Source organism: Rattus norvegicus, chromosome X, assembly GCF_021556685.1.
Source record: "Rattus norvegicus strain SHRSP/BbbUtx chromosome X, alternate assembly SHRSP_T2T, whole genome shotgun sequence".
Classification (NCBI taxonomy): domain Eukaryota; kingdom Metazoa; phylum Chordata; class Mammalia; order Rodentia; family Muridae; genus Rattus; species Rattus norvegicus.
Genome location: NC_141554.1, coordinates 156892602 through 156916510, shown reverse-complemented (window position 1 = coordinate 156916510; position 23909 = coordinate 156892602). Strand labels below are relative to the sequence as shown.

At 36.9% G+C, this 23909-nt stretch overlaps 1 protein-coding gene across 2 annotated transcripts in view; it reads right to left on the bottom strand.

Annotated features, from left to right (window-relative positions):
- Aff2 (ALF transcription elongation factor 2) overlaps positions 1-23909 on the bottom strand; it is a 504495-nt gene that overhangs the window by 322880 nt on the left and 157706 nt on the right. The window contains exons 2-3 of one of the 2 annotated variants that reach the window (NM_001427288.1): positions 14695-14827; positions 2986-3846 (exon numbers count right to left, since the gene is read on the bottom strand). In NM_001427288.1, coding sequence (NP_001414217.1) covers positions 2986-3846; positions 14695-14827 — 994 coding nt within the window. The remainder of the gene's footprint in view (positions 1-2985; positions 3847-14694; positions 14828-23909) is intronic. The other variant, XM_087599250.1, reaches the window with a different exon arrangement.

The following is a 23909-nucleotide window of genomic DNA, read 5'->3' as shown; positions in this document are numbered from 1 at the left end:
TTCTTTGTTGGCATAAAATGTTAATAAATTTTTAACATGGTGTTTTTATCATTTGCTTAAATGTTAAGCCCCAATTGGACAGCTGACCTTTGCCATAAAGTTGGTTGTACATTTTGTCTTCTTACTGTAATATAGAAATTTTAAGAAATGAAGAATGGCTTCTTGAATGAGAAATAACCTTTTTCCCAATAAGTATAGGCCTAAATTAACATGAACACACACAAACACACACACACACATACACATACAAACACACACACAAATGCATATCAGGTTTAAAAAAATAATTTTAACTGATGGATATGTGAAGATTATCATGTCTGATTGTTTGTATGTGTCTGAGTTTCAGTGGTATGAGTGGTATCATCTAATTTTCCCTGCTCCTTAACCAGGCCAAATAAACTTCACTAAAGTGTCAGGTCCTGTCTCTAGAGCCAGGGAAAGAACTGCAAATGCTTAGATAAATACTGAAACTGCTCTGTAGATAAGTGTTCGGAGGAATAATTCAAAGTAATACTGGAAGCCATCAAAAATAGCTGTGCTGACAGGGACCCAGAACCAGTGGCCGAAATTCTGGTGTCATGAGCTAGAGCTGAATTCTAAAGCTAAGTGCTTTGAAAAAGTCCATCAATATTTAATAGGGTGAATTTTCAGAATTGGTCAGAATTTTAGCCACATTAATTCCATTAGGTTCAAAGCTCCATAATGCACTACCATGTCTATATTCATGTGCAAATTTCAACCTACAGCCTTCAAAGTTGTCTGTTGGGCTGTCTAAGGTCTCAATTTCTTTCCTCCTAATTTTGGTTCAATTACCTCTCAAATCTGTTTATTCCCTTAGCTTTAGGGCCCTAAGCTTCACTCTTCCTTCATCTGAAATCCTTTGAGACCTCTATTTCAAAATAAACACCCTCTTCACTCATCTCCTATCATGACTTTATTAACAGCTGACAAAGTTACACCAGAGTCCATTTGAACCATCACTAAGGCTGCATGAATATGACTGCTCCTTGGACAATCATATCCAGAGATGATACCAGCTCACTCAGAAAATGTACCTCTTGTAGCATTGAGGAAGAACCATGAAGTTATCTTTGTGTCTGGATCAGCTATTTTGTGTATATATAAGAGTGAAGTGTACAATGGAATGGATACCACTGGATGGGTGACCTGTCACTCTGTTAATGAGTTATGGAGCAGCCGAGCAGACTGCTTTATGGAGAAGCACTACTTGTAGGTCTGTGCTGAGTGATGCCACCGCAATATAAGGAGAGAACAGTAGTAGATACTAAGACAAGAGAAGGTTCAAAGGATATTTCAATTTCCTATTATTGTCCTCTTCCTTCAAAGCATGTCCATATTTAGTTCTTTTATATTAAAACCCAATATTAAGACATGCTGAAGAAATTAAAATTAAGATTCCTTGATGACTACATAAGAATATAACAGAGTAAGAAAGAGGCAGAAAAATTACAATTAAGTATTGCTGAAGACGTATTTTCTACCAAACAATTCCTTTAGTACCAGAAAGGAAAAGTCAAGTCAAAGCGTGAAGAGACTTAGACATGGAACTAAAACCACTGGAGATTGTTATGATAGTAATGACAATCCATTGAAGAATCCAAATAAGGGACTGGCATGTATGAAGAGAGGACTGTTTGGAGGAGGAGTGCGACAGGAGGAAGAGGCTCAGTTAGGAAAGGTTCCAGCAATCCACAGACAAAGGCACTGGGTATAGAGAACTGGAGCCAGATCACAGAAATATGGAGGTACAAGTTTGACAAGACTTTATGAATAATAATACAAAAATAAAAGTACCTCGATATGAGACAATATCAAAGCATAAGGTCCACAAAATACAACCATATGCCCTAGACCGCTCTTTCATTGTGTTTGTATCATTCACCAAAGTCATCATCAACATATCTACTGAGAATGAGGAGAAGATGAGAAGTTAAAATATGAAGTATGAGCTTATTGGCACTGACTCAGAATATCTAACAATTCAGACTGTTAGCCTATAACTTTCAATGATTGAGAAAGATAATGTGTTTTTTCCCTCTGTGTTTTTTCAAGCTTCTAGTGACCAGTCACAGAAATCTGACCCAAAGGCCATGGCTTCTTAAAAACCATGTGCTTGAAGTGGCAGCGAGCAGCTGTTTACATGAGATCATCTCAGGGGCAGCCTTATCTATTTCCTCCACTCAGGGCCCATAAGGCCTATCATAATCATTACCTATTTGTTTGCAAGAGGTGATGGTACCCCTAGACTTCTCATTTACAGGTAATGGTTCTTGAGTTAGACAAAGTATTAGTCATTTTAAGCATGGTAAAACTTGGTTGGATATAGCAAGGATAGAGGTAATTATGAAAAGGGCTATGTTGACATCTGTGGAAGAAAGTGGCACCATAAAGAAACTGGGAGATATGGAAGATATTATCAATACCTTGACAAATAATGCTCCTTTCAACAGACTCACACGACATGAAAGAAGTATTTAAAATGCCTTGTCATGCTAGGCCCTGAGTATTATGGTGTGTGCTTGTACTTGGAACATTTGGTAGGTTAAGGTGGAAGGATCAGGAATTTAAGGTCAGTTTTTATTTCTTTGTGAATTTTATACCAGCCTTTGCTATGTGAGGTCTTGTTTCAAAGAAAACATATTAATGCATTCATTCTAGAAAATGCGTTCATGTTGTACATAATTTTATTACAAGATAATTTTCTTAAATCATTCTTTAACTACCCCATTTCATTCACTCAACTCAACCATGCATTTCTTCATTACAAATTATGGAGACCTAACTGAACTTACAGAGTGTTACCTATTTGGGTCACAAGTTACCATAAAGTAAGAATGAAATTCACCTTGAAGACATCTATGCACACAGCTCAGTAAGATAAACGAATAGGTAACAAGTAGTTGATAATGGAGAATAGAAAACCCAACCATAAAATAAAAGAAAATGTTAAAAATTACTTACTTCACTTGTTTGCAGGATTGTGAACTTTGGCAGTTTGTTCTTTGTACTGGCTGCACTGGGTTTCCCATCCAACAGTGATCCAAAAGAGAGGTTTCCAAAACTGTTCTCAAATTCAATGGAAGGCTTCAGTGTCGGAGAGATGTCAGTTGCCTGGTCCTGCCCATCCATGGGCCTTACATATGCAGTTGGTTTTTGTTGTCCCATGCTTGTTTTGCAGTAAAGCCCTGGTGGGAAGGTTGGGACTGAAAGGCCACTGCTGGGAGCTAATAAAGATGAGGCAACTAGGGGAGACCCAGGAGCTTGGACTGTAAATTCTGATTCTTCTGGTGAATTAGACTGAAAGATTTCTTTGAAAGCATCTTCTCCACCTGAATTAGGGTTATTATCTTCCTTTGCAGATGGGTTAGATTTTTCAGCTGTACCAATTTGAGGTTGCTCAGCTGGGTAGACAAAGAAGTCTTCCAGGCGGGTTTGAGGTGGGTCTTGTGTGGATGTCTGTATCTTGTTTGGTTGACTGCTAGCCTGGCATGCTTGTCCAGGGCTAGTGTTATGATTATCTCGTGGCCACTCAGATTTTGATTTTCTGTTGCTGTTTATTAGCGTGGAATTGAGTATCACGACTGAAGGTGGAGGCATTGGTACTGAGGAGTGGGTATTCTCCTGGTGAGATGGGATCATCCGATTCTTTTGTTCTGGATACAAGCTTGCTTCACTTTTGCTGATGGGAGTTTGGGGCACCGAATTCTTTGGGATGCCCACCAGATGATTCTGGCTGGAATGGTTAGAGAGCAGATCCTTCATTTCATCATAACTTCCAAGAGTGTTCTGGACTCGGTTGGCAAGGGCGTCCCCTTTGTTTGTCTAAAGTAACAAAAAGATAGGGGTGGGAGGAGAGAAAAATTAATATGTGTCTGCTACCTAACATTAACACTTCAAATAGATGCCATATATAGTCCAGTAAACAAAGCTCTTTAAAATTGCCATACTATCACATAATTTCATACTTTGTGAACTAAGTGAGGAGAACATAAATATTATATTGAAAGGTATTTTGGATCCCGATTAGAATTTTTCACAGATCTTCAGTGACCATTTTTAAGTTTCATGTGGAGTCACATACATACACATACAAACTCTCTCTGTGTGTTTCTCTGTGTCTCTGTGTCTCTCTGTGTCTCTGTCTCGCTGTCTCTGTCTCTTTATCTCTGTCTGACTCTCTGTCTCTCTGTCTCAGTCTGTGTGTCCCTGTGTCTCTCTGTCTGTCTCTGTCTCTGCTTCTCTCTCTTTCTCTGTCTCTCTCTCACTCTGTCTCTCTCTCTTTCTCTCTCTCTCTCTCTCTAGAAAGGACAGATATATCTTCCTAAGAAAGGGAAAGAGAGAAAGTTATATATAAATGAGGATAGAGACTGGAATAGGAGGATCAGTTAGAGAGAGGGAGGAGGGGCCCAAGGAAGGAAATACAGGGAAAAATAGCTAAAACTAAGGGTCATTTGAAGGGTAGTATCAAAATCTAGTGTAATAGGCACTTCCATATATATATATATATATATATATATATATATATATATATATATGAAGGCAATCTAAATGAAATCACTAATTAATGGGGGAGACAGCAACCCATAAGACATAGCTTGTTACCAAATGAAGCTTCCAGAACTGGGATTGGGACATATATAACTAATTGAGTTGTTGGACAAAGGGGTCCCAAAGAAATCCCCGAACAATCCAGGATGTAGCCACAACTCTAAAATGCTCTCTACAAACTGATAGAAAGTTGACATTGCTGAAAACAAGATCTAAAATCTCACTGAACATGGAAGTCAATCTGTTGCCTACATAGAGTCTTTATCTTTAAGAGCTAGCATCTTTGGTATAGGGATGCTTCATACTACCAAAGGGGAGGTATAAACAGCAACAAAGACATAACCCTTTGATATGCAATGATTTCCTGCTTGCAAGAAAACTGAACAATATCTGATTTGACTGAAAGTCTATTCCATGAGAGAAACCAGTACCTGACCATGCTAGAGTGATAAAGAACCTATGACTAGATAAGACTAAATATTTCTGCTCTTTTAAAAAAGTAGCAATCAAATACTCCTTAAGACATTTCACATAGTCATATGTCAGTGCCCTGCCCAACCATCATCAAAGAAGCTTTCTCCTACAGCAGATTGGGGCAAATAAAGAGGCCCATGGTCAGATATTATGCAGAGAATGAGAAACTTTGGAACATTTAGCTTTAAAGGGGATGTCTAATCAAAGTCATCACCTTGGGGCTCAAGGGAGCCTATCAAAAGTGGAGATGGAAAGAGTGTAAAAGCAAGAGGGAATGGAGGATACCAAGAACACACAGCACTCTAAATCAACAGGATCAAAAATCGGATGGACGAAATAATAGAGACTGAGGCAGCATAGAAATTGTAGGGGTCTGTATATCGGGTCATAGGACTGAGAAAAGTAGTGGACCTAGACCCTCATCCTTAATCAAGAAACAATCTCCAACTAATAACCACTTGCAACTGAGTAGTTTCTTCTAAGGAGTTTCAGTGAGTATATAAACCACAATTTAGGTTAGGCCCCAGGCCTAAGAGTTGTTAGTTGGCCAACATAAAATGGTTTGAATGGTATTGTTTAGAACTTTATGTATCATTTTACATTGTTTTGGCAATTGTGTCCAATTAATCTTTTACTTGCTTACATATTGTGACTTTCAGTTTTAGTGTTTTATATGAGATTCCTTAGTGTGCAAATGAGTGTGGCTCTGTTTCTTGTACCTGCTCTTGAGCCCTTCTCCTCTTTGTTTTGTCATTTTGTTTTTGTGTTAGCACTCAGAAGCCAGCTTGTTTTCTAATGAGAGAAAGAAAAGGGGTGAATCTGGATTGGACAGTTGGTGGGGAGGAACTGAGAGTAGTAGACAGAGGGAAATCATAACCAGGATACATAATGTGAGACAAAAAGGTAGTTTGAATAAAAGAGGGGATTTAGAATGAATAGTGAGGGTAAGTGGTTGGTGTTCTTCATGTTCTGCCCTTAACACATTTATTGCAAGAGAATGTTAAGGCAAAGTGAGTAATTTAGCAAAACAATAATGAAATAAAAACAGAAAACCCCACTAATTGTGGGTTTGATGAGATGGACTGATGCATTGTACATTAAAATTAAAGCTATCTTCTTATTGGTGGTTGAGTCACAAGGAATGCTTGATTTGTGTGACATATTAATCTTCGTAATACATTATACCATAAAATGCAAAGCCTGTTTGATAGAGAAATCAGTTAAACTATTCCTTCCTCACTACACGAACTTTAAACAAGGCAATGGATTAAACAACGTCTAATTGAGCTAACTTATGACTAACATGAATCTAATTCCTTAATCAGAGAACTGTAGAAATTGCTGGGGCCTGCCTACATATTCTGGGGGCGGCTGTGTTTACACATTGATGATTCATACTCATTTACTTTGAAATGCTGCATTGTTCATCAACAGTGACTCAAGTTCTCCTGTGTCTTTCCAGTAGTTAGAACATTTTTTCAAGAATTTAAATGTGACTTAAGTAAATCAAAACAAAGTTATTTTTTCAAAGCAATGTTAGCCTAATGTGGAAGCGTCGAAGAGGCAACCAAATCAATCTTTTGAATAATCAGCTGCCTATCTCCATCATATCCTTGTAGGATATGCTAATCTCATAAAATGCCAGATTATTATTTTATGAAATAATTAGAGACTTATATTTTTGCAATGAAGAATCAAAGCTTTTATGACTAAAATAAGGATAGCTGTATACTTGGAAATAAATCTGATGAAATTCAGTTGCTAATTCTCAAAATTAACTTTTAAGCTTCTCTTTACATCTAAATAGGCTACCAAAAGAAGATGTTTAATTCAGAAAAGCAAAAGACTTCATTATGCCTATGTAGTACTATTGTGGCACCATATGTTACAAAAAGTAAAAGCTACCATTATCCTAGGTATCATTTGTCAATGGAGCCATTAGTTACTAAAGATCCCGTATTATATGGCCTTTATGTCATAGAAACCATGAGCATGCCATGCTTTCCATGCACAAAAGTAGAAGGCAATGTGGTCCATAAAAGTTAGATGTTCTACATTCAAAGTATTACAAATGCCCCCAATACTTCCTTCTCTCTTAGGCCACACGAGTGTTGTATTTATTCAAGTCTCAGATATTAATTTCTATTTAAGGATATATAACTCTATTGTCTTTGCATGTGAAGATGGGAAAATATGAGGAAGGATAAAGTGTGATAGATTAGAAATTGATGATATCTCCTAGAGAAAGAAAAAAAAATGGACTGAGAAGATTGGGCTCAAGCAAAACATTTGGAGCACATGCACTTTTAATAGACAGAGTCAAGAGGAGCCAGGAAAGGACAGCAAAAGGGAATAATCAGAGAGTGAATCAAACTAGGAACCTTGGCCTCATTATTAGAGTGATCTCCACATATTTAATTCATGTCATGTGTTAATTCTTAGACATTTGTAAAAAAAATTAGGGCAGTTAGAAAAATATGAATTTCAAAGACTATACAAAAATATGCTAAATATATGCTAGGAGATTTCTGTGGGGGATGGAGGTCATTAGAATTTGAATAAATACAAGTCAATTTTAGTTTGCTTATCATCAAGAACATCAAGAACATGGTTGCATCATATGCAACCATGGTGCCAAAGTAGTGATTAAACAATTAACATTCTATGGAATTCTCAGTAGAATAATTGCCCTGTTTTCAGAAGCACATTTGAAAGGCATATTTAAAAGATATAGAAGGGATAAATCATTTTTAGTCCCTAAAATTCCCTAGGTTTACCATTTTTATGACAGAAATTACTTTTTAGCAAAGACAAGAATAAACTCTTTGTGTATAGCAATTTCCTTCAACTGACTTACACAATGAACCATTTGGACAGCAGCCAAAGTCAGGATGTCTATTCACTCCCTAAATATAAAACAAAAAAATTCCATTGCCTTAAGATCCCACCAAGAATCTGATACAAGTCTGAAATATTTTCAGGGTTGTTCTACATTCTTAAAAACATCTATCTCTCAAGTCATATTATTGTATGTTACAAACACAGATACCTAGCTATGATCAAGGATCTCACTCTACCAGCAGAAACAAAGAAATTTAACTTCTCACTCAAAATATCATGGGCATGCTTAATGGATACAGTGGTAGTGCATTTCTACAAAATATCCTTATCCTTTCCCACTACTACCAGCACAACAATACCCCTTGCTGTGAGAAGTCACTCCACCCTCTAGATCCACATCATAAGGATCCACATACCTTCTATCTCATTTGCTTACAAGCAAGCTAGTAAAATGCCTGTTGTTATTTTGATGATATGTAGAAGACATATTTTTTTATCAGTAAGAAGAATAATGTCTAATTCTTAATGACTCTTCATTGATGTTTACCTATTAGAGTTACCTTAGTTTCTGAGGCAATTCTTAAAACATATTTTGAACAAAGAGAATTTCTAAACTGGCAAATATCTATCAATATGATGTCAAAATTAATAGAAGATTAATTTTTTTAAAAAGCCCAGAAATTAACATCTCGCTATTCAGTATATGTAGCAAAGGTACATTTTCATTTCCTGTCTAAACCTACAGCTATTAAAAACTTGAGGGATAAATCTGAGTCATCTTTATATCACCAAAAATTGCTACAACTTTAGTACAGTGATTCTTAACCTACCCAATGGTGAGATCCTTTAATAAAGTTTCTTGGATCGTAATGACCCCCAACCATAAAATTATTTTTGTTATGACTTCATAACTGTAATTTTCCTACTTATACGAATTGTAATAAAAATATTTGACACACAGGATGTCTATGTGAACCCTGTGAAACAGTTGTTTGACCCTCCAAAGGGGTTGTAACCCACAGGATAAGAACTACTTCTCTAGTATTAAATTATCAAATAAATTGTTGCAGAATTTAACAGAAAAAATTATATCCCATACTGTGCCTCCACCAAATGAAAGAACATATAATAACTTGAAGCAAGTGATACCCATAAAAGGCAAAGGGCATGTCAACTTGGTTACTACTGATTGAACAATAACTTGAAAATACCTTGGAAAAGTCCATGATATTAACGTTAGGTCAAAAATGAAAAGTTTAGGGGTTGGGGATTTAGCTCAGTGGTAGAACGCTTGCCTAGCAAGTGCAAGGCCCTGGGTTCGGTCCCCAGCCCCCCCCCCAAAAAAAGAAAAAGAAAAAAATGAAAAGTTTATAGGTTAAAATATAATATTTATCTATAAAAAGAAAAATATCACCACATATCATTAAGTAAGATAAAATAATATGTATGGTCTTAAAATGTAAAACGGGATTTCTATTATGGGCTCACCTATAAAAAATTTAAAGCAATTTAAAAATGATTTCTTTTTCCTTAGCACAGACTTTTGTGTAGAAAATACCAAGGTATTCCTTATATACATTTTTCATGAAGACAAAATCTATTTCAGTGAAAATGAGTGTTTATTTCAAGTTAGGAGTTAAACGATCCCAATAAGTTTCTGTAGCTTTTCTGTACACACAAGCTACAGGAGTCGACTAGAACAGTGGTAGCCTGTAAGAATGGAGGCTGCATTCCTCTTAGAAGAATTTCCTCAGCGAGCAATTGTTTCAGAAGGCCTCATGACAGGAATTCTATAGGAGATAATTTAAGGTTGAGTTTACTATCCAAGCTTTGTAAGTTAAAAAATGAAGATCTGCACAGTTTGCATAACAGATGTGCTGTGGCTACAAGTAGGATATACAGTGATCATCCATATGACAAATACTGGTAAGGAAAAACACTCACAAATTAAAGTTAGGCATAGACACATAGGCATAGATACATAGCCTCAAAATGTCCACTATTAACAACCACCAGACACTTCATAGTTCAGAACAGGTGGACAGGTCAATTTTCTGCCTCCCTACCATTGGAGAGGTGACTGTCATCTAATCTTATAATTTCTCAAAAACTAGGCATGACATAGAAAACCTAGTGGAGCCTGAAACACATCTCTCTACACCTACATTATCTCCTCTCACTATACACAATAGAAACTTCTGATGTACACTAAATGTTCCTTTTTTGCCCACCAGCAGCTTAGCAATCCTGTTAAGAAGGAAGATACTCTCACCAGACTTGTTTGAAAATTCTAAACATTTCAAAGATGGAATTTAGCTGTTTCAATCAATTATAGACTTCTTTAAATATGGCCAATACTTTACTTCTCATTCTACATAATTGGTTGATTCCTTAAAAGTAACCGGTGTAGCCATTATTTTCCAAGTAAACACAATCTCTCTATCATCAAGGAAATGCATTTCACAAGTATTTTCAAGCATGAATTACACGTCTGCTTTGTGGCTCATGACTAACAGCGCTGATTCATTTAAGCTTTCTGCTTCTCATTACCTTAGGAAATGCAAAGTTCCCTCAGTTTGCTTCTAATGTTATCTACAAATCTGTAGTGTAATTTCATTGCCAGACTAATGTGCTAAGAGGCTATTGTACCATATTATTTCCTTTTAATAAAATAAGCAAAATAATTCAAATTTCAAAGTTCATTTTTCTTCTTTTTTTTGTGGTATAACTGAAGTATGTAATTTAGTAATTTCCTTTTTTCCTAATTCTGATATTTTCACAGTTAATCTCTCTGGGCCATGAGTTGCCATTGCTTCCTCTACATATAATAATGGCACGAATAGAACTTTATGTACTTTATGGATTTTAAGGCAAGGTGTTCCAAGGCATTTCATTGGATCCTCACAACAATCATTCAAATAACCCTCCATCAGTCTTGGTCTTTACTTCCTTTAAAACAAATGTATTTGTATAAACCACTTAAACCTTTCTCTACTCCAGTTTCCTCATTTTTATTAAGTCATGAAAATCTGTAAAATAGCACTAGCAGTAGTAATTGTAGTAATAATAACAAGATCAATTTTTAAAAGGAGGACTAATGCACAAATGTTATGAGAGAAATTAACCACTTTTTGATTGGACTTAAGTTCCACTCCATGAAATGAAACTAATATCTGTCAGTGTTCAGGCAGTTAAGAACTTGAGACTACATAGGTCATTGACCTGCATGAAAACCAAACACCAAAACTTAATTTTGCTAAAGGAACATAGCAATCAAATGATTCTGAATGCTATTCTGCTATCAAACCCATAAATCGTTGCCTCATTCAACCTTCATGAGAGAAGCTTCTTCCCCTAGGTAAGTAACAAAAAGAACCACAACTCAATAGTATGCAGAGAATGTGAGTCTTCGTAATTCTCAGTCCTAAATGGAATGTCTTCATCAATCCCCTTCTTTCCTTCAATTTTCAGGACTCTATGCAGAAGAAAGAGCTAGAGACTCCAAGTGTCGTTCAGACACAGCAGGACTAATGTTCATATAAACTCACAGAGACTGTGACATATTCAGAAGCCCTGCAAGGTTCAAGCCAGATGGGGTCCTAGCACCAAGAGGAAGATAGGGACACTGGGCCCCAGCCCTAACCAAGAATCTATCCATAATTGATGACTGTTGGCAAAGGCAAAATAAGTTTCCTGCAAAGGGAATCCTACTGAGGATATAAACCACAGTTTATTTCAGTCCTCAAGCCCAGGATTAGTTAGTTGGACAACACAAAAATGGTTTCAATAGTATTTATATGGGTGGGGCTTTTTGTATCCTTTTACTTTGCTTTGCCATTTTCGTCTAATTTATCTTTTACTTGTTTATTTTGATTATTGTTTTTTGAGGGTTTTTGTGTGTCTTTCTAAGTTCTTTCTTTGTTTTTTGTTTTGAGAGAGAGAGAGAGAGAGAGAGAGAGAGAGAGAGAAACTATGACCCTGAGTAGACAGAGAGGTAGAGAAGGACTAGAATGAATTGGAGTAATGTATAACGTGATCAAAGTTATTGTGATTGTGTGATATTTTGTTGAAAAATAATAGCTAGGCAGTGGCTGCACACACCTTTAATTACAGCACATGGAAGGCAGAGGCACACAGATCTCTTGAGTTTGAGGCCAGCCTGGATTACTGAGTGAGTTCTAGTACTACCAGGGGCTACACCGAATAAAGCTTGTCTTGAAAATGAAAAGAGAAGAGAAGAAACAAAATAATAAAAACATAAACTTGAACAAAAAGGCAGAGAAAACTATGAAGCGAAGAAAATATGAAGATGCTGAGGAAACACCTAAGTTCTTAGACTTAAAATTCCTCAAAAAACATGGGGACAATTTGTACCCCACGTATTGTAAGGATTAAAAGTATACATATATAAAGCCCTAGTCTAGAGTAGGGGCATATTATTTCCTCACAAGTCTTTTTATTCTCATAAAGTCATGTCATATGGCTTCATTATTCTTAGGCCCCTTTCAAATCACTCTTGTCAACACCTTAGCAAAAACTTGAGTTTCAAAGACTCACACTACAAATATCCCCAGGGAGAAAGTTCCTATCAACAACCAAATCTTAAGAAAGTCAATATTCTTTCCACTGTGAATATGGCACAGTCCAAGAATAGAAATAAATTAGTAAACAGTATGAAAGAGTCCCATATTGCTCATCCTGCCAAGAAAAATCAGCAGGTGCAAGGGAATGTACCTATTATTGTCTATTTTTATGAACCATTGATAGTATTAGACATACTATAAAGTCCTGAGTTAAGTTTGGTACAGCTTGATGGCTGTCATTGCTATTGACATTTTTGGATTTTCCAAAGTCAGGATGTCCTTTCCCCATGCAAGATAAAGTCCATATTAATTACCTATTATTTTCTACTTAACCATTTCCTGTGCATTCTCCAATCCCTGGCAATTGTTTGCCCATAATTTTTCTATGGTCATAAATTATACTTAGACATTAGGTCCAATAATAAATTTATAGTTCTTATAGTCCCTTACTTCCTAGAGAAACAGTAGCAAATATGTTCACCAGAGAATTTTTTATTTCCTCGGTTCTCATTAAATGTTCCTTAACTTAAGAGTTCTGCCTATCAGTTTTCTTTCCAGGACTCAGCTCTTACCACCCTTTACTTCTTTTCTGATGTCACCCTTGGTAATGATGACAGTATCTATTCTCACAGCTTCCACATGTCCCTCAAATCTCTCCCTTGACCTCTCATATAAGCTCTAGATGTGGGTCTCCAGTGCCTTTTCTGTGTTATCCCACATGTATATCAAATGCAACATGGTCAAACTTGAATTATTTTTTTACACTACAGCATCAATGTTGCCTTCCTCTTAAACTACTTACTGATAACCACCATGTCTTCAGGTAAGAAACTAACAAAACAAAATGTAGACTAAATCCTCCGTTTTCCACATTACATTTAGTTAGGAACCGAGTCTTATCATTTCAACCTCCATACTTTATCATAAATCCATCCTGTAATAAGTTTCTCTTAACAAATAGTTCCTTAAACTTCCTCTCTCTCTTTCTATCACCAATGTCATCACTCACTTACAACATACTCTTGTCACTAGACTAGAATTTTCCTGAAGGTAGGGACCATATTTTGTTTCTATTTGTAAACTTGTCTAAGATACTCATCAGCTCATAGTGGACCTTCAAAACATATAAATAAACCATATATCTGAATATGCACAGATATGTGTACTACATAAAGCGGATCAATTGAAATTGGAAAAATGCTGTGTAACTATGGGAATTGCCAATCATTTAAAAATTAGTGGTTTATTCAGTCAGCCTTTGAAAACTTGAAAGGTACCCAAGTGTCTAAATCAAGAATTCTTTACTCATTCTTAACAAAGCAGCAAAACTCTTGACTTAGTAGCCACCAATGCAAACTGCTAGCTTTACACCAAAGCAGACTCTGAACCTACTCTGTATTTGTTGAGAATTTCCCGTTTCTAGAAGCTACTGTCTTTTAAATGATACCCTTCTTAAATCACCTTTTGAATTTTCATTCATTCATCTCATCTCTTTTATTGGTTTAGTCTCATTAAAAATTATACTACTAAAAAGTTTTACTTTAAAAAACAGCCAATTGCTAGTAATAACATTAAAACTCTTCCCTTCTAATCTCTTTCTAGTTACTTCTAATTTCTACCACCAAATAATCATCCTAAAATAAATACTTGGAGCTATACATGTTTGATCATTCATGAAACCTCATAGGAGGCTGGATGCCACTGGAAAAATCAACCTTACATCATTCTATAATCTGGTTGAACAATCTCCCTAGCCCATGCTTATTAGCCAGGAAGAAACATGATGGGTTTTTTTCCCCTTGCCAAGAAGCCAAGGATTTTCAAATGCTTATTAGAGCTACCTACCATGAATCCTAAACCGAACTGGAAAAACAAGGGGGAGCATCTGTTTTGCATTAGATGGCACTGATTGGGAAGATGAGTAGTCCTATCCATTGGCATTTTAATAAGGCCCACAAGATTTGCTCAGCTAAACACATAAAGAACAGAAAGAATTTTCTTATAACAAGTGTTGGGCTGTGAGGGGCTCTTTGAAGACAGAAAGTCTTACAAGTCAGAGAATATGAATTTTGTTCTTGCACACATCTTTTGAAACTTTTAATTGCCCCCAATTTAACAGTATCACTTTTAAAATAAGTTTTGTTGTTTGAAAATAAAGTTAGTATTAATAGGCAGGTTCAAAACTATAGCAAGAAAGTATTGTCCAAAAAGATAAATTACATACATATTCAGCTACCTTGTAGGGCTCCCCAAAAAGATCAAAGCCTGAAGAAAAAAGATCTTCTTCTTGTTGAACTTCTTGACTCCTTCGTTCCCATTCCCTTTTTTTAAGTGCACTACGGTCTTGTTCATAGTGACTGACATGAAAAGGAAAAGACAAACAGAGAAAATATTAATTAACCATGAAGAAATGTAGATCTCCCTATTTATGCCTAAGAAGAAAAAAAAGATGCAAAATCAATTCTTTCCAACACAGTGCTGCATAGAGAACCCTGTACTGAATTTAAAAATAAGGAAAAAAAACCCCAGAAATTTGTTGATTAGAAATTGTACTCGTGGCCGTAAAAGTATGTAGAAATCTTCTCTTTTGCCCTTTCGATTAGCAGATGCAGTTTCACAGTATGAAAAGGTAGTCTACTATGCAGAAGAGGGATAAATTACGGTCATGTCATGTTATTAACTACCTGGGGCCATGAATCCACATATGTCACACAATACAAAGAAATAAATTATTAAAGTATAAATCTTTGCGTAAAATAGAACTATTCCCAAAGCCTATACCATATTTTAATGATCACTGGTGAGTTTCCAGGCATTAAACCATCTTAAGTGGCAGTGGACACATATGAATCTTAACTAAATTATTTAAATACTTGGAATTCCTTTTTGATTGGAGACATATATGTGTATATGCATACATACATATGCATGTGTAAATGCATGTGCGCGTGTGCATGCACACACACACACACACACACACACACACACACACACACTTTACACTGCTCTAGGAACCCTTTGGGAAAACTTTTAAGAAAGGAAGGATCATAGCTAAACCAACAAATTATTGACTAGGAATGAAAGAGGTTTATGGCAGAAGAATTAATTGCACTCAATATAAAGGTGTTTTAATAACACCACTTCTAGAGTTTCATCAAATTTGAGGCTTTTCCATTGAAGTATTCAGAGATTCTAGACAACATTTAAGATCTAGTCTGTACCTCTGAGGGTTACAGAATTGATTGCTTCCATATTAAGAAAAATCTTAACCCACAAAAGGAACAAAGAGTGGAACTGAGAATGAAGGAATGACCATCCAGGGACTGCCTCACTGAGGGATCCATAAAATCTGCAGTCACCAAACCCAGTCACTATTCCTGCTGCCAAGAAGTGCTTGCTGACTGGAGCCGGTTATACTGGATTCCTGAGAGGCTCTGCCAGAGCCTGACAAATACAGAGTCAGATGCTTGCAGCCAACAATTGGACTTAGCATGGGGTTCCCAATGGAGGAATTAGAGGAAAGACTGAAGTAGCTGAAAGGGTTTGCAATCCCATAGGAAGAACAACAATATCAACCAACCAGACCCCCCCAGAGCTTCCAGGGACGAAACCACCAACCAAAGAGTACACATAGAAAGACACATGGCTCTAGCTGCATATGTAGCAGAGGATGGCATTGTCTGGCATCAATAGGAGAAGAATCCCTTGGTTCTGTGAAGGCTTGATTCCCCCCAGTGTAGGGGAATGCCAGGGCAGTGAGGCATGAGTGAGTGGGTGGGAAGGGAAGCATCCTCACTGAGTCAGGTGGGGGGAATGGGAGAGTGGGGTTCCAGAGGGGGAACCGGGAAAAAGGATAACATTGGAAATGTAAATACATAAAATATCCAAAAAAATTTAAAAATTAAAAAGGAAGTTATTCTCTCTACCATGCAATACTTCAAATTAAACTCTAAATGTATATGGGTTATACCAAAAGTTGAGAATCTCTAACACAAATATCTGAAACTCAAAATGCTACCAAATCTGAAACTTTTAAAGTGCTTACCTGATGCTACAAGTGGAAAATTCCCTAGTTAATGGTATGTATGAGAGGTCACAGTGAAAATTCAGGCACACAAATCATATTCCTTCACAGTGGGAACATATGATTTATATGCAACATAAATTTCCTGTCTTTTTCACATGATATCTATGTATGGATCTGGGAGGCACAATTACAACTAGCTTATCAAAACATACCCACTGGCATAATAGTGGGATAGGTGTTATAAGAGTAACGCTTTTGATTGAATTTAAATCCCAGTCCATAGGACAGATCCTATTACTGGCTAAGTCATAGACCATAAAGGAAAATCTAATTCCATTATTCTGCTTTTTAAAAGCACACACTATGGAATTGCATCTGGGATTTAATCATTAAAATTATAGATCAGTATAGTTTTCAACCCTTATCAGAGAAATTTACTTTTCAGTATATGGTAAGTAATCCTTTACTAATAAAATGCAGATGATAAAATATTGTGGAACTCTCACTCATAAATGAGGCACAAATTCCAGCACATCTGAGGCTCAGATGACACTTCAGAAGAGATGGTAGAACGATTCTAAGAGCCAGAGATAGTAGACACAGACATATTATTTACTCACTTTGTGGAGCTATTGTACACATGAACTTACAGCAACTCTGACTGTATGCGTATGAGATGCATAAGAACAATACATCAAAAATCCAAGCATGGATGAGGAAGGGGTTCATGAAGTTCTTCCCCTACTGGCAAATGTGGTTCTTTGAAGAGGAAGAGTCAGTTTTCTTAAGAATGTGGCCCCTGAGAGGCTACACATGCTATGCTCTAATAGATTGTCCTACATTCATGCACAGTTACTGGATTTAATAAAAAATGAACACATGTAATTGGGAGGAAAATTTAATGAGAGATAGGGAAGAAACTAAAAAGTAGGTACTATGGGTAGATTTGACCAAGCATAATATGCATGTATATGAAATTTTAAATAAATAGAGGCATGTATAGTGATGCAGGCCTTAACCACAGCATTGAAAAGACAAGGAGGCATGTGGATTTGTGTTGGTTTGAGTAATAATGGCCCCCATAAGCTCATCTATTTGAATACTTAGTCATCACAGAGTGGCACTACTTGTGAAGGATTAGGGGGTGTGGCCTTGTTGAGGTTGGTTGTACAATTTTTGCAGGAATTATGTCACTGGGGGTTGACTTTGAGGTTTCAGATGCTCAAGCTAGGCTCAGTTGCTCACTCTTGCTGCTGCCTGCAGATCTGAATGTAGAGCTTTTACTTCTCCGGCACCATGTTTGTGTGTCGCCATGCTCCCTGTGGTGGTGATAATGAACTAAACCTCAGAAACTATAAGCAAGGCCCAACTAAATGTGTTCTCTTATAAGAGTGCCTTTGGTCTTGGTGTCACTTCATAGCAGTAGAACACTAAGACAGGATCTCTGTGAGTTTGAGACGAGTTTGACCTCTATCCTGAGTTCCAGGTCAGTCATAGCTATATAGTGAAATTCCATTTCAAAAGAAAGAAAGAAAATATTTCAAAATTAGTGGAAAAATCAGAAACATGAAAGCGAATTTATTTATATAGTTATATAAATATGCATAACATGGCTATCAGGTAATTTACATATCTATACACATATATATGTATGTATTATTTATATGGATGAGTTTTCTGCCAAACACTAATACTATATTAAAGCATAAGTCATTGAAATACAATTTGCCATGATTGAAAACAGGGGTCAAAGATGTATATCAGTATACAAGTGGAGTTAGAGTTTCTGAATACATCATAAACTCGAGTGCCCAGTTAGCTAGTTCCCTTAGGAGTACTGTAGACATCATCTACAAAATAAGGGCCTTGAGCAGCAGTTCTCAACTGGTAGATCCTGACTCCTTTGGGGAATTGAACAATTCTCTCAGAGAGGTCAACTAAAACCACCCTGCATATCAGGTATTTACATTATGATTCATAACAATAGCAAAATTAGAGTTATTAAGTAGCAATGCAAATAATGTTATGGTTGAGGTCACTACAACATGATCAATCATATTAACAGGTCTAAGCATTATAAAGGTTCAGAACCACTTGTCTAGTGCATTAACTATGCACTTTAATATGTAAGGCATATGTGATGCTAATTCACTCTTCACAGAAATCTTTAAATTGTCAAACTCAGTACTTGAATTGATGGGGATATTGTCAACATAAATGACCGTTAGGTTTCCACTTTGAATTGATGACATTTCTAGAGTATTCAGCTGTACCTCCAACTTTCATAATATAGAATATGTATAGCTCATAATTCGTGAGGGGCACTCCTGAGTATGTTCTCAAGTAGTATCAGTTTGTTTGATCCCAGGCTGAGGTCAAAAACCTTACATATTGTGGCACCATGTGTTCAATGTCCATGTTGAAGGCTGATTTGAAATTAACCAGGCATAGTAAGAATTTCAGTCCTTTTACTGTGGCACTGTAACCTCAATACCACAAATAGCCACAGGTAAGAGAAACGTATCAGTTTGTCAGAAATATAAGAAAAATGTGTGCACAGTGAAATAGAATAACAATTTTAGGTAACATTTAGCATTGTAAAGGTGGGAGGATATTTTTTTTGCAATAGAGAAGGACATTAATTTCTTTGCTTTCCATAGCAGATGATTTTCAACACAAAAGCAAGAACTGAAGTCTCCTGCTTCTGAGTAAATGTGAGCAAGACGTCAGTTTCCTTGCTATCTGTTCATTTTTTGCACCTGACAGCTCAAAATGACAAGCTCATAGATCACATTTAATTCTCCCATGAAGAAAACTGAAGTGCTTTGGTCTCTTGGCTTTGCAAACTACCTTCTTTCTCCTCTGAGGGAAAGACATAATTAAAACCCTGAAGGCAAAAAAGGAGAGGGAGAAGAAAAGGAAATGTGCTTTAAGTTGCATGACAGCCCTTCAAGCGGCCAGCAATAAGGGTACTTTCGGGGCTTTAGCCCTAGCTTTCATTTGTTAGGAGGCTCTTGGCTGCATTTTGTATCAGTTCATTAGCTACCAAATTCCAGATGCAAATTTGAATAGCAGATTGAGCATGCACACGGGTGTTATCTGTTGCCGGCAAAACTGCCTGCTGCATTTTTTAACACATCTAACAAAGAACAGTTAATTCTCATATCTCCGGCGAGAAAGAATTTACTCTCCATAGAGTTCCACTGATCTTGGACAGCAACCAAATAGGTCCAACTTTTTCCTTTCAAGCCCAGCATGGTGTTGTATTGAAAGTTTCACACGGTGAAGTTTAATGAGGAATGAACTACACGGTGATGAGGTTTTCAGTGTATAACGTCACTGATTTCTGACTGAAACCAACATTACTAATTTGAAGCACCAGCTAATTAAAACCATAGCTATGTATTTAGCCTCTTGTTATACCTACTGCCGTTTATAATTATGAGGCCCTCTTTATCTACTCAATTAAAGTTCTTACAATTCATGCAGGTTGCATTTGAACCTGTGAACCCTGCAGAGACTGCAGCAAAGTCTGTCTATCCCCCTGAGGATTTGATGCATCTTTATTCTGGGACTTGTTTTTTCTTTCCCCGTGGAAGAGCAGCTGTGGAGCCTAAATAGAAAGCTCAAGCCAGAAAGGAGTTAAGGATCACATTGATGGACAGTCTGAGTTTGCTCAAGAAGACAAGGACAGGCTGAGTCAGTCTCATTAACACAAGAACCCATCTTCCTATTGAATAAAGTCCTAATAAAGCTTCTGTAAATTACTCTAGTACATATCATGAAGATGAGAAATCTCTCTCTCTCTCTTTCTCTCTCTCTCTCTCTCTCTCTCTCACACACACACACACACACACACACACACACAGAGTTTTTATATCTTTTATATGTTCCCCATCTCTGTTCCTCTCAAGCTTAAAATAGCAGATAAATTCCATTCCTTTATACCGGGGAAACATAAGATGAGGGGAGCTGTCCTAAGATTTAAGTGAGTGTCACAGAAGACCTGAACTTGACTTCCTCCTCTCTTCATGCTGAAGCCATTCCTTCTCGACTCTTCTCTTTCTCTCACACACTCTCCTAATCTTGTCCTTAAATCTGATCTCAAATGTAGGTAACTCTCATTTTGTACATTACAAGCCCCAGGTCCATTTGTGCAGCAATAAACCCAGGGCACATGCAGATTCGATGAGATCTGGAAAGTTCAATTGTACCATATCCATTAGCTCACAGTGGTAGCTTACTTGGCCGACAATGCAGACTTCTCTTTTAGAACAGGAGCGCTAAAGCAGAGAGACACTTTAGCAATCATCTGGCTGTGTTGCCCTCATTTTACAGATGAAGAAATTTAACTAAAAAGGGTAATGGGCTCCACAGCAGGTTCCAAGTAAAATTCCAAGCATGGAAGCCAGGTTTTCACATTTTCAGACCAGCTCTCTCCCTCCACTACTCAAGGTTTGACCGCCCAGTTCCCAGCATACTCAAGAATAAATGAGTCTTCTTTGTACACACCGGCAAACTTTCCTTAGGACTGCATTGCTTTAGAAACTGTCAACAGGGAAAATGTTTAGAAATTTGGTTTGGATTTGAGTAGAGTTAAAAAGGAACATTTACTTTTATATTCAAATGTACAGAACCTAAAATTACTATAAAAATTAACTTCATCTGCTGGGATTGATAGAATAATAATAATTTAAGTCTGATTTGCTTGAATATTTCATGAAACTTATTAAATGACTCTTGTTTGCTTCATTTACTATTTTACAAACATTAAAAAGTGCTAATATTTTTAAATATTTAAAATACAATATGTTAAAGTACTGCTGTATAATATGGGATTGACTGTGTTCTAATATAACAGCATTAAGCCCCTCTATACTAACATTTTTCAGTTTCTTAGAGGAATGGGCCAGTGGGCATCCTTTGGTTCCCTCTGATCTTTACTTAGTAAGACAATAGTTGCTCCAATACTACCAGAAATTATGGTGGAAGAACTTAGAATTTCAATAGAGGGTACCTTCTGAAAAATGGGAGTAGAGATACATTTTACCCAGAAAGCCTATAGAAGCACTCTGGGGAGAAGAGCAGACCTTTCCAAAGTCATGTGTCTGGCCTCTCATTCATGTCACCTGCTAGCCTTAGCCTCATGTCTTCTGTTTCTTTCTTTCCTTTTATCATACAGACTACATTTGTTGAAACACAATTCCTATCATGCAATTTCACCTATTTTAGGTGCACAGTGCAGTGACATTTATTATAATTACTGAATTTTACAACCATTGTGTTATGCTTTCAGGAAAAGCTTGACCGATCACAAAGGAAATTATATGTTTTAGAGATCATTCTGCCCTACAATTCTCTAGCCCATACAGATCATCAAGAGCTTAGAACTTTTTCATTTGTTTCTCCTTAATATTTTACCTTCATTGAATAATATATGTGGTCTTTTATATTTTGCTTTCTTCATTAAACTTAACTCTTCCAGGAATATCCATGTTGCATTGAGAAGTACCCAGTCCTTTCTGGAGTTGAATACATTCCATTTCCTGTATACTGATGGCTTTATACTACTTCTTAAAATGGATCAACTGGCACATTCTTTTTTTCAAATGTTTAATTTTTTACTTTATTTATTCACTTTATATCCTGCTTACTGTCCTCCTCTTAGTCACTCCCACCCACAATCCTTCTCATATCCCCCTTCTCCTCTGAGCCATTGGGGTACTCCTGTAGTATCTCCCTGCCCTGGCACTTCAAGATTATAAGAGGCTAAATGCATCCTCTCCCACTGAGGCCTATCAAGGCAGTCCAGCTAGAAGAAGACACCCAGTACAGTCAACAGCTTTTGGGATAGTCCCTGTTAACCAGCACATTTTTAATGGTTTAATTGTCATTGTCTATGCATCCCATTATTAAAGACAGAAGTTTATAAGTCCCTTCACAAAGACCAGGGACAAACACAAAGAAGTTTTTGTGTATATGTAAGCCACCTGTACAATCCCTTGGGACCCTCCAAACAAAGCTATTGTTGGGGATTTTGGTTGCTCTCCACAGAATGTCAATAAGGACCCATTGTTGAAGACAATATGTGTACTTCTCATTGAATCCAGAGAAATCAAGCTTGTGTCTACATAATGACTTCACCCCTACGGCCTAATGGTTATGGCACTGCAGTAGTAACCAATGACTGATTAGCTTTATGGCATAGTTCATGAGATGGGGACCATCCCCAACATTAGGTGGCCAAAATATCTGAGACTAGATAGGCCAGGCACCTAGGGGAAATCCAAATACTATTGTTGTGTTAAAGAAATGAAGACCTAAAAAGTATTCCCAATGACATTCTGCTGTAATCATAGATCAGTTCCTTGCTCAGCTATCAGAGAAGTTTCCTCCTTCAGCATAGGAAAACAAAAGCAGAGACTCACACCTGGACAATGTGCAGAGAGAGGGAGACCTTGAAACAGGTCTAAGTGGTATGTCTCCATCAAATCCCCCCCCCCTCCATCAAATGCTATGCTGATTTGTGGAAGGGAGTGACTAAGGGTACAGAGAACACTGAGGAAAAAGGCAAAAAGACTGTAAGAGTCAGAGGGTACTGAGGACATCAAGGAAACAAGCCCCACTAAATACAGCCGGACCAATGCACATATGAACTCACAATCGGTGGAAGCATCTACAGGGCCTGCATGGGTGTGCGACAAATGGAGTCCTAAAGCTAAAAGGAAGTGTAGACATGTGCCCCCATCAGTAACCCAGAAGCTATCTCCAGCTGACAACCATTCACAAATGAATAATTTGTTTTCTCTGAGGGAGTCTCGATAGAGAAACAAACCACTCTTAAGCACAGGCCCCATACCCAGCAATAGAAGGCCAACAGAAAATGAACTCAATGATGTCTTTAGAGGTTCCTTGTCTCAGTAGTTGGGACATTTATGGGTTTATTGCTTGCTTTCTTGCTTGTTTAGTTTTATGTTCAATTTTACAATTTAGCTATTTTTATCATTTTTTATTTACCCTGCAGGTGTTTTGTGTATATATTATGACTTCTGCTCTTGTGCTTTTATAGGATCCCTATATGTACAAATGTGTATGGTTTCACATCTATATGTGTTTCTCATGCTTTTTGTGTGACTCTTTTCTTTTTCTGTTTGCTTTGTCCTATGCTGCTTTGTTTTGGTTTATCTCATTATTATTCTTTATGTGCCTGTTGTTTTGTAACTAAAGGCAGAAGACTATATATGGGAAGGAAGGAGGATCTTAGAGTAGTTAGGGGAGGGAAAACCATAATCAGAATAAAATGTGCAAAAAATCTATTTGCATTAAAAAGAATAGAAGAAATGAACACTGAACTTGAACTCTTACCCTTGATTAGTACATCTTTCAACCTTCATTACATAAGCATCTTTTGG